The sequence below is a fragment of the Beta vulgaris genome, chromosome 5, assembly GCF_026745355.1.
Source record: "Beta vulgaris subsp. vulgaris cultivar EL10 chromosome 5, EL10.2, whole genome shotgun sequence".
Classification (NCBI taxonomy): Eukaryota; Viridiplantae; Streptophyta; class Magnoliopsida; order Caryophyllales; family Amaranthaceae; genus Beta; species Beta vulgaris.
The window spans coordinates 66,371,437-66,383,129 of record NC_079206.1 but is presented as its reverse complement, the minus strand read 5'-3'; the positions used below and the strand labels follow the sequence as shown (position 1 = coordinate 66,383,129).

Below are 11,693 nucleotides of genomic sequence, written 5' to 3'. Positions count from 1 at the left end.
CTTTGCACTTCCTCCACCTTTTTCCCTCTCCTTTGACTCTTACAAAAATCGACATCCCTATTCTCTCTCCTTTGACTTCTTTCTTTCATACCCCTCAATAAAATTCAAAACCATCATCAATCAAATCCCTAATTTCTAAACCTAAAACCTCCACACACAAAAAAAAAAACCCTAATTTCAATGGACAAATCAAAGCTAGCTTCCATTGGAGAACGCTTGAAAGCAGGTGGAACACAAATGGGAAGAACAATTTCCCTAAAAGTGAAGGAAATGAAGGACCTTCTTCAAACTCCAACTCCAGAATCACGAATTGTCGATCAAGCTACTTCTGCGACACTCGAATCCCCTGATTGGGGCCTCAATTTACGAATTTGCTCTTTAATTAACGCCGAAGAATTGAGTGGCGCCGAAATTGTTAAGGCGATTAAGAAGAAGATCAATAATGGCGGAAATGGCGATGCGAAAGCGCTGAAATTGGCGCTTGAGCTTCTTGAAGTTTGTGCGATGAATTGTGAGAAGGTTTTCTCGGAAATTGCGTCGGAAAAAGTTGTTGAAGATATGGTGGTTAAGTTGATTGAAAATCCTGAGGCTGATCGAGAGTGTCAAGTTCGAGCTATGGAGCTTATTAGGGCTTGGGCTGAGACTGAGGAGTTGAGTTATTTGCCAGTTTTTCGACAAACTTATGAGGTATTGGAACCAATTATGAGCAAAATTTTGATTTATGATGAATTTGTTGGCAACATTTGGGAGAAATTGCTTAAATGGTTGTCTTGATGATGTTCACATATTGAACTTGAAGTTCGGTGTACTGGTGTTGTTGTTGTTGTTGTTGTTGTTGTTGTTGTTGTTGTTCTTTTTAACTTCTGAAGGGTTTTCATGAAAACTTTATAATGGATATTGTGATAGGCGTTTTATGCTTTCGAAAGATTGATTTCTCGGTTTTCTTTCGTAAGTTGTAGTTGGATTGTCAATTCTTCATAGATGATTGATATTCACTATGTTGAATAATATTACTGTTAATTTGAGGATGTAGCATGTTGAACGACCCTTTAGAATGGTTGGACTATTTGAATAACTCTCTGCATTATCCAATCTGGGTAAGATCATGTTTAAAGTTCAATAGTCGATAGTGCTTGTTATGGAAAGGACTCTTCGCGTTCCTTTTTCCTTTTCAGGAGGCCTTTTTGAACTGCTGCAAGTGTGTTGATGTCTATTTTTTGTTGTCTACTTGCCTTATATGATCAGTGTTAGGGTTGGCATTGCGTGTTTGAACCAGAGAGAAGAGATTACGGGTAAATCCAGTATATAATAATAGTAATACAACATACTCATTATATAGTTGTTGCGTGTAAATATTTTGTCATATGTTTCGATTATCAACATTTAGAAAAGAAATGCTTGCATCATGAAGTTCTATTAGGTGTAGGTGAGAATTATTTCTGAAATCTAAAACAGTGCGACGATTGTTTCAGGATGGAGCGTTTTTGAGATTTTTATTTAGTTATTGTTGTAAAGTTAGTGGCTGAGCAATGAAGTAAAAAGAATGTATGCCTTATTGGAAACTTCCTCCGTGTTTGTCACCTGAAAATGTGTCATATGACAATATGACAGATCTTCTATTATACACAATCATCAAAGTATTTAAGAAACATAATAACATTGGTTTAGTGGTGACTAGCTCTGTGGCAGGGGAGAATATTAATTTCTACTGTGTTATAAAACAAATAAGTTCTTGCTGTGTAAGAGGATATTATATATTTAATCATTTTATGAAAGTTCATGTTGGTCTTTGATGCTACTATCTTGCTAATATCTCTGGTGTGGGTGCCACTGCTGCCTCATCAAACAGAACTTGAAACGGAGGAGCATGTCTTCCCAGGTAGAAGACGAAGAATATCCACCCCCACAGTATTCTTTGGAGTCATACATTGGTGAGCATGCAGTCTCACCACCGGAAAGCTATCCCATTCCCGGCTCAGAGTCAAATGGTGTGTCTGAAGTGATGCTTCCTTACAACTATGCCAGCCTTAGTGCAGAACAAAAGAAGGAGTTCATAGAAATTACCAAAAATAGCCTTGAAGTACTCTCCAGTTTGTTGAGCTCTGAAGCAGAGCCCAAAATCATCGAGGTAATATCTCTTTCTAGGTTCAAGGTCTTCTATTTTAAGACTCAGTTCGAGGGGTAATTGTTAACTTCTGTGTATCTTTACTATTCTTGGATCAAAGTATATACAACCCATATACTGGTAGTGTCATGTTTTGTCACGGATCTGAAGTATATATAAATAGCTTGCTGCAGTTCAGTTGCCTTTTATAACTGGCTGCGTCTTCAGCTCATGCTGGTGTTAAAGTATTTTATTGACATGCACAGCATCACAACCAAAACTGAGTGGAAAATGGAATGTTCTTATTATCTTAAATTCCATGAAATAGAGGCTAGAGCCCCTTGTCTTTCACCCGTGATTTTATTAATATGTCTACTGATTATACCTCTCTAGTACTAGTAGTCATTACTCAACAGGGTGTGGGGATTAGAAAAGGGGAGAATATTTAGCATGTGAAACAGTGAAAGGGCAACAGAGGTGATGATTGTCATGAGTCTACCTACGTTTTTCAGCTTTGTCTATTTCCGAAAAATTTAGTGATCGTAAATGAAGATCCAATATTCCAATCCCTTTTTATTTCGCTTATAATCTTTTTGGAAGGAGAGGGTGGGATTGGGGGTTGGGGGGGGGGGGTGTGAAGGTTGCAGCAGCAGCTTATTAATTGAAATCCATATTACTCAAGACTCTGCTACTAGTGCTGGACGCAGTTACATATGACCAGGTGTTAGACTTGCAACTTCTATTAAAGTTCTGTGTGGAATTGGTCCTTAATGAAGTGTAGAAAGATTAATAATAATGAAGAAAGAAAAAACCCAACTTTACTCTTTGACTTTTGTCTTTAAAGATTAAAAGAAAAAACCCAACTTCATTCTTTCACTAACTGCATTTAGGTACCCTATGGACTACAAAAATAAGTTTAGTATCCAGCTCCTAATAAACCTAAAAGTTGAAGAACCCGATTTCTATTTTAACTCGCTTCTGAGTATATCGATCGGTTGATTAGAAGTGCCGCTTCTCTGTGCTACTGCAGGATGATCTGACAATTAGCATGTTGGACAAGTGCAAGGAGTCACAACCTGTTCTTCAGAGGATAGTTCAAAGCACAAATGATGACGAAAGCTTGCTCTTTGAGGCTCTGAATCTTAATGATGAACTCCAGCAAGTCATTTCAAAGTTTGAAGAAATGCAACTTTCCAGAAAATCTGGCACACAACCACCCGAAGAGCCAAGGGACCTTCATTCTGCTGATGATCAGTCCGCTTTGTTGGTAGAAGCCCAAGACGCGAACACATCAACAGAACCCCTTAAAATAGAAAACCCCAAATCTGCTGCTGCCGCCGATCTCCTCACTGGAGGCCCATTGGAAGAATCCCGAAACGTGAACAAATCAACAGAATCCCCTAAAGTAGAGAACGCCATATCTGCTGCTGTATCGGAATCCCCTAAAGTAGAGAACGCCAAATCTGCTGCTGCTACCAATCTCTGCAAGGAGGGTGTTGAATCTAGCAATGAGAAGTAGGCTCAATGAGAAGCGGGTCACACTTTTTTTTTCCTGCTTTTCATCCGGCGGGAGGTGATGTATGTATGCTGATGACCGTGTCTTCCACATGGTTGTATTTGTTTCAAGGTTTCAGTTGTGTATTTATGTTTCTGTATGATCATAGAAATTCTTTGCCATCCCAGAGTTTTTGATGCTGTAGGCTTTTGTAAATAAATTATCCTGGCTGCCTTGTTATGTTTCTCGGACCGTTTATTCGAGTAATAATAGCAATTACAGAAATTGTGATGTCTTGGCTTTTTTGTTCTTGGATTTCGTTTGTCCTTACAAGGAATTCTCATGGCCATGTTCAGCATAGAAACTGCTTCTTGACCAGGTACTAAACTACTGATAGTAAGATGGGTAGTGAGGAAGTATTCCCAATCCTTGAGAGAGATCTAAAGTGTCTACTCAAGGATCTAAAGTGTATTTCTCTCATCATTTGAAATATGTTGGAAATTACTTTATACTACTTCTGTATATTTTTAGTTGCACCATTTACTTTTGCGACACTATTCATCAATCAATTTTGTTAAACTATCTCACATCATTATATAAGAAAAAACAAATGGTGCAATTAAAAAAATACAGAACTAGTAATAGTCTTGGGAAATGGCCTATAGTAGTAGTTAGCTCTTGGAGTTGTGAATTTGAGTTGTAAAATTGTCAGTATTTATGAGATTAGGGAAATTTCTTATTATCCTATTCGTCATTCTTTACGATTTTCTTAAGAATAAATTGTACAAGGAAACAGCTAGAGGTCTCTTATCTCAAGAATAGACCAATAGACAAGCACTAAACCACAAGGAAATTGATGTGAAAGGAAAATTAAATCTAGCTAATTCCAAAACTCATCTCCTTTTTCATGTTACTTTGTTAATGTTTAAATTTCGTTTTGACATCTTGTCGTGGATTTAAGTACAAACAATAAATAAAAGACATGCAATGAACATTTGAAACTTGAATAGTCCAAAGTCATTTATTATTTTCCTATATTGTTTGATTCATTGTTCAATTTTACTAGGTTTTGCCAAAGATTGATGTTATAAATGAATCTTTGTTCTCAATTCTAACTTCAAATCTCACCAAACTACCACTATAGACAACAAAATTGTTGCATATACGAAATATGAATCATAAAATACTTTTTCCCGGTTCTTTCCTTCCTTATTCCAAAGCTCATTGACTTTCCTTTTTATTTTTTTATGTTATAAATGAATCTTTGTTCTCAATTGCCAAAGAGTATATGGTAGGATTTTTTATCTATTCGTTCAATAATATAGCTACAATTGAATGACTAGAGAAAGTGATCTCATCCAACTGTTTCTATTACAAACAGCGAGAGAAATTAGATGAGGGAAAAAGGGGTCTCAATACCATAAATAGAAAAAATTAAAGTGAATAAGATAAAAGAAGCGGTAAGATTTATGCCAAGTGATCAATTAGTACTTTGGTAAAATTATAGTTCATCATCTTTTACACATCATCGAAGTCCATACATTCTCTCTATTGTTCACAAGAATTCCATAGATACGACTATACAAGTCTACAACTCATATATAGTATTATTACCACCAAATATTGTTTTGAACCAAAAATGTTCATAATAATTCTGATTTAGGCATTTTCCTGTAGTTTATGAGTTTTGTCCATTTTAGAACGGTTCCATACAATTTTTTGTTCAAACCCATAAAAAGAAGTGCATCTAGTCAATAAAATAGTATAATGGAATCAAAATATCACGATAAGAATATTTTTTTAAAAAAAAAATTGGTAAGAATTTCTCTTGGTTGCTCTCGCACAGGGCCCCCACCCAAGACCCCCACCAATTGCATTTATCCCAATATCCCTAATCTAATGTCCCTAAAAGTGCAAATTAATAGGTGCACACGTCTATATGGTGAGGATGGTATGCACGATGAACATCAAACACTAGATTATGAACCTAAGACCAATATCAATGAACATATAGTAACAGAAATGTACATATATATTCATTTGATTTGTTAGTCATGTAAATGTGCTCATTTGACTTGTTATTTATATATATTTAGCTTGTTAGCCATGTACATGTACGTACCTTCCCCATCATATAGACGTGTGCACCGGATCGAAAAGTCTAAAACCATTTCTCAAAAGTCAAAATCCTACATTCTCTTGCACGATACTCCCACTCTCACAATAGGGTTTTTATCTACCCAGTATTCTCACTATTCAGCTGCATTTCGTCTCTCTCTATCTCTCCATTGCCGCCTCCATTATCGTTTCTTTGAGTGAATTTTGAGCAAAAAATGTTGGACATAAACTTATTCAGGAAAGATAAAGGAGGAGATCCTGACAGAATCCGCGAATCTCAGCGCCTTCGTTTCGCCGATGTTGCGATTGTTGATGAGATTATCGAACTCTATGATGAATGGCGCAAACGTACGTACTATCTCTATTCTCTTAATCTTCTTTCAGTTTATCGAAATTGATTTTTTTTTTCATTTTGTAGATAATATTCTGTTAAATTTCTGCTGATTAAGCTGATTTTTGTTATGTGATGAGTTTTATTGAAATTGCTTTCCTCATTGTTGTTTTTAGGGCTTTTGATATGGTTGTTAACTTTATTGATAATTTCTATGAAATTTCCAATGATGAAGTTGTTCACTAATGAAGAAGAAATTTGTTATGAGTTGAATTTTGTGGACATGATTTTGCTTGTAATAATTAAAAAAAAGAGAGGTTTAAGGTAGTTATATGTAGGTTTTTAAAATGTGATGGAATTTTTTTGACAATGTATAGGTTGATTAATCTTTTGGATGGTTCGAATAATTTATCATTCTTGATTAATGATGGATTTTTAGGTCAACATGAGTATGACAACTTGCGCAAGGACTTCAATAAGATCAACAAAGAGGTTGCGCGTTTGAAAATAGTGAGTTTCTCAGTGTAATAAACTCATCGTGCGTTCATGTTTTTATAAGATGATTTTTTGTCAATTGATTTCTTATCAAGTGATTTCTGTAAAGGCTAAAGAGGATGCATCTGAAATGATAAGAAGTACAGAAGAGAACAAGAAATCAACTGCAGAAAAAGATGTTGAAGTTCAGGAAGCTAAGGCTAAATGGCTTGCCAAATTGGAATTGGTTGGGAATCTAATTCATGATTCAGTTCCTGTCAGCAATGATGAGGTATGCTGTATATGGATCTTTATGATAACCTCCAATATTTTCTCCATTTCTTGGCAATCAAATATCTTTATCATAAATTATTCGAAATTATCCAGTTAGACACCGTTTGGTTGGACGAAAAATGTTTTTGATTGGAAATGATTTTCTATTGAAACCCTTTTCAAATGGAAAATTCAATGTACTTTTGTTTGGTTCCTTACCTGAAAAGTCCGGGAGAAAAAAAAAAGAATAAAAGTGCAGGAATGGAGGGAGGAAGGAAAGAAGAAAATGAAAAATAGGGAGAAAACGTTGCATCTCATTTGCACAACTACTTTTCACCCTTTAGTCCTTTACTAAAATACTAACCCAAAAAAAGAAAATGGAAAAACCGCTTTTCCTCAAAAATGTTTTCCACCTTACCAAACACTCTCTTAGAACTAATAGTTTGTTTCAATAGTGAAATTCGGAGGGGAGAGGAGATAAAGAAAAGGGGGTGGATTCATTTTCCCTTGTTTGGATACATGAGGCCTGAAGTGAGGGAAGTAAAGATAACTAGGAAAGATTTCTCCCCCTCTCATAATAAACCAAATCTTTCCAACATATATGGAAGGAAAATGCAAGCTCAATCATCTGGCTCTTTCTTACATTTTTCTTCAATGATTCCTGTCCGAACAAAGTGTAACACTTAATTTGGATAGCATTTGTGGAGGAAAATGGAGGGCAGTAAATAGATAGAAGAAAAGAGAGGGGAGGGGAGGGGAAAAGTGACCTTCCTATATCCTTCCGAACATTTTCCAACTGTAGTGGAATTTGATTTTTCAAAGGGGGAAGGAACATGGATCCGATAAATCACCTTTCCGATCCCTCTCTTTATGTCATATCTAAACAAGGGGAAATGAATCTCTTACTTTCCATGTCTTTCATTTTCTTCCAAATCTTCCTATCAAAACGTTAGTGTAATTCTTAGTCATTTGATTTGTTGTCCAATATGTTTGTGTGATGACGTAGGCGAACAATGCTGTGATTCGAACATGGGGTGAAAAACGAGTGGAGCCGAAGTTGAAAAATCATGTGGAGCTTGTTGAGCTTCTTGGGTTAGTAGATATGAAGAAAGGTAAGATTTTCTTGCATATAAAAGTTGTGTGTATTATCCTGGTCTCTTGTTTGTTGTTAGTTACTGATAGGGTGCTTGTTACTTTTTCACATATATCCATATTTGTGTGCAAATTCGGTGGCATTATCTCTCTGTCTTTGAGTGCTTATATATTCTTGGTTGAGCAAATGTCATCATGGAGCTGTATGCAAAGTTATTTCCTTTAACCCCCTAATACACGTAGGAAAAATCATTGGTTGTTTGTTGTTATTCTACTGTGGCTGCTTGTCCGATGACTGCGAATATGATTTCTTTTATTTCTTGTTGGGATTCCCAATATGCTTTGTCGTTTGTAATTTGTACTAGGGAGCATTTATTTATAATACATTTGACCCCATGTTTTAACAATATTTAAGCCTTATAAGGCGAGTTACGGATATCCATTTGGAGAGTTCATTAAGAACATCTCCTTCAACTCATATGTCAGTAATTTTGGCAAATTAATTTGTTCAGTCTATATCACCCTCATAGCATGTTGCTTTTAGACAAAATTGAATTAATGACATTTCATTTTTCTATCTGGTTGTGCTAAATTCAACATGTACAGGCTCCTATGTTGCTGGTGGAAGAGGTTTTTACTTGAAAGGCGATGGTGTGCTTCTGAATCAAGCTTTGATAAATTTCGGTCTTGCATTTCTATCATCAAAGGGATATACACCATTAATGACCCCATTCTTTATGCGAAAAGAGATAATGGCAAAATGTGCACAATTAGCCCAGTTTGATGAAGAACTTTACAAGGTGACTTTTCCATTGTGCTGATAATTGTTTTACATATATGAATAATGAAGTTTGCACATCTCTCTCTCTTTGTTGTCCTGATTGTTGATCTACTGGCTATATCATTGTTGAGAAGAGGACATATTTGACTTTGAGAAGAATTTCAACAATTAGTCATTGTAGTTTCATGACATCTATGTTTCTTTGATCATATTCCTTTAATTGCTGATTAGTTGCTATCAATTTGGTCTCTGATGAGCACCGAAACATTCTTACTTCGTTGTCTCAATATCTAAATCAAAATTAGTTGAAGGTTTGCTGTTGAGAGTTGACTCTCTGAATGTTCAAATAGGTAACAGGTGAGGGTGATGACAAATATCTGATTGCCACTGCTGAGCAGCCACTATGTGCGCTCCACATGGGTGATTGGATTCATCCTTCGCAACTCCCAATAAGGTACAATCAGTATTCCTTTGAAGGATTGGAAATATTATCTCGTGTGCTTATGTGTGTTATACTTTGCTAGATATGCTGGATACTCATCGTGCTTCCGGAAAGAGGCAGGGTCTCATGGAAGAGATACTCTTGGAATTTTCCGTGTTCATCAGTTTGAGAAAATTGAACAATTTTGCATCACTAGCCCAAATGACAATGAATCATGGGAGATGCTCGAGCAGATGATAAAGAACTCAGAAGAATTTTATCAGCAGGTATATTGATTTTCTCCCTGTACTACTACATTTGTTTTAGTTGCAACGTTTCGACTTCATGCTTGCCAAAACACAAAATTGACCATTAATATCTTCAATTATTTAGTAGTAAAGTTTATGTAATTTATTTCTTGTCAATTTCCACCATTTAGAAAATATATTTCATCCTTCACACACACTTTTCTTTATGGTAAAATTTTCTCATCGACTTTCTCAAATGCCTACTGCAGCTGGGTCTTCCCTACCAGATTGTGTCCATTGTTTCTGGTGCCTTGAACGATGCAGCTGCAAAGAAGTATGATTTGGAAGCTTGGTTTCCTGCATCTAGCGCATATAGAGAACTGGTGTCATGTTCGAATTGTACAGATTACCAGTCAAGAAAATTAGAAATTCGATATGGCCAAAAAACGGTACGTACTTATCCTCTAAATATTAGCAGGTCATTTGTGTGCCTATATCAATGTATCTCGTGACTTCTATTGTGGTTAGGTCATAACTGTCATTCTAGATGATGGAGTAGATCTTACAACTGAAACCTAACATCTTGTGTTTCGTTGCAGAACAATGAACAAACGAAACAATACGTTCATCTGTTGAATTCTACCCTGACAGCAACTGAAAGAACCTTGTGCTGTATTCTGGAGAACTATCAGAAAGAAGATGGAGTTGAAGTACCAGAAGTTTTAAGACCGTTCTTGGGCGGAAAGACCTTCTTGCCTTTCGTGAACAAACCTGTCACAGAAGCAAAGGGAAAGAAGTCTAAAGCTTAAGCCTTAATGTATGTCTACAAATCATAGATTTTAAATTAGAAACTTTTGAAAATCAAGGTCGAGATTTTTGCATTGTTTTAACTTTTTGAGAAATATGGATTATTAGTGGTATCATTTACAAGATTGAGAGGATGTGCACATTTATTTTGTGTAACATTGCTTAGCTTACTATGACAATGAGTCAATGATTATCAATTGTGGTTGGTTTAAGGTTTGTGCATTTGCCTCGTCTTTGCCATTTATTCGAGTAACATTGGAGCTTTTTATAATATCGGTCTACATTTTTTTTTTCTCATTTTCCCTGTTTATGTTCTTCTGCGTGGTTTTGACTTTAGGCTTGTTCTTCCGGCTTATTTTCAGTTCAATTCAGGACAATACTTTTACTTTCACATATCACTATTTATTTCAGTTTAGTTCAGCTGTTTTATGTCGAAGAGAACAGACTCCTAGTTAGGAAGTTATATCTAAACATCAAATTACTTTACCATTACAAGTTTTCCATATTTGTTTACCTTGTTTTTTGAGGGGAAAGTGAAAACTAGATTAGTCATTTAAGGACAACGTGTCTGAAAGTACACGAAGAGACTTCTCTTCCGGACAATGATGCTCTCACACTTATCAACCTGGTTATCACGTTTGACATGTAATTTGCTAGATTATCCTAAAAAATAAATTTCATGAGTAACAATATTGATACGAGTAATAAAAAAAAAATTATATTGTTTTGTTTAAATGAGAATAAAGTTTACTATACATTCATCTATTAGAAAAAAAAGTATGGTTTCCATGAATATTGTTGTTAAAAAAAGAACATTTATGTCGTTCAATACAATATTACGATGACATTACCAGTTTCACATGGTCAACTGTAAATGGTCGTGATTGATATCTACTAGGAGAAAACAAAATATACTTCAGCTCCTTTCAAAATTTCATATTTTATTATAGAACTGCTATTGTTATTAGTGGTCTTAGTAATTAAATTGCTAGTGGTACTAACTACTAAAGGTTCTATTGACAAATGCTCTCATGATATTAGCTTATTATGTTGTAAACAAAAAAGCTCGTGTACAGCAAATTTCTAGTCTTATCATCTTATGTAGATGATAGTGTAATAGCAAGATATCAAATCAATACAAAATCGCTAGTGTCATTAGTAGATTTTCCATCAAAGATCTCCTATGTCCTATCCTTAACCTGTAAATCTCACCTTATGTAATTAACATTTCCAAAAATCAAATTAGTAATAATAATATGAATAAAAAAACTAATATGAACCCGGTGCACACTAACCAATCCATTCACGTGAGTTTAGGATAGTGTATGTTAAAATGATATAATATATGTTAAAATGATATAATGTATGTTAAAATGATATAGTGTATGTTAAAATTAGGGTTGGCAATGATGCGAGTCGATCTCGAGTTTGACTAAACTCGACTCGAACTCGAAAACTCATACTCAAACTCGACTCGACTCGAAAACTCGCGAGTTTCAAATTGTGAAGCTCAAGCTCGAACTCGAAACCTAAACTCGAACTCGAACTC

The 11,693-nt window shown here is 35.4% G+C and overlaps 2 protein-coding genes across 2 annotated transcripts; both read left to right on the top strand.

Moving 5' to 3' along the window:
* Positions 1-2: 2 nt before the first annotated feature.
* Positions 3-3,895, top strand: LOC104894713 (TOM1-like protein 2). The gene is made up of 3 exons (XM_010681004.4): positions 3-687; positions 1,850-2,128; positions 3,135-3,895. Exons 1-3 carry the CDS (start codon positions 181-183, stop codon positions 3,621-3,623), a joined length of 1,275 nt encoding a protein of 424 aa, XP_010679306.2. The 5' UTR covers positions 3-180; the 3' UTR covers positions 3,624-3,895.
* Positions 3,896-5,762: 1,867 nt separating this feature from the next.
* On the top strand, positions 5,763-10,441 carry LOC104894711 (serine--tRNA ligase). Its single transcript, XM_010681003.4, has 9 exons — positions 5,763-6,065; positions 6,488-6,558; positions 6,653-6,814; positions 7,802-7,907; positions 8,494-8,687; positions 9,019-9,122; positions 9,193-9,376; positions 9,607-9,786; positions 9,937-10,441. The coding sequence occupies exons 1-9, from the start codon at positions 5,933-5,935 to the stop codon at positions 10,144-10,146; spliced, it is 1,344 nt and encodes a 447-aa protein (XP_010679305.2). The 5' UTR covers positions 5,763-5,932; the 3' UTR covers positions 10,147-10,441.
* The last annotated feature ends 1,252 nt before the right edge of the window (positions 10,442-11,693 follow it).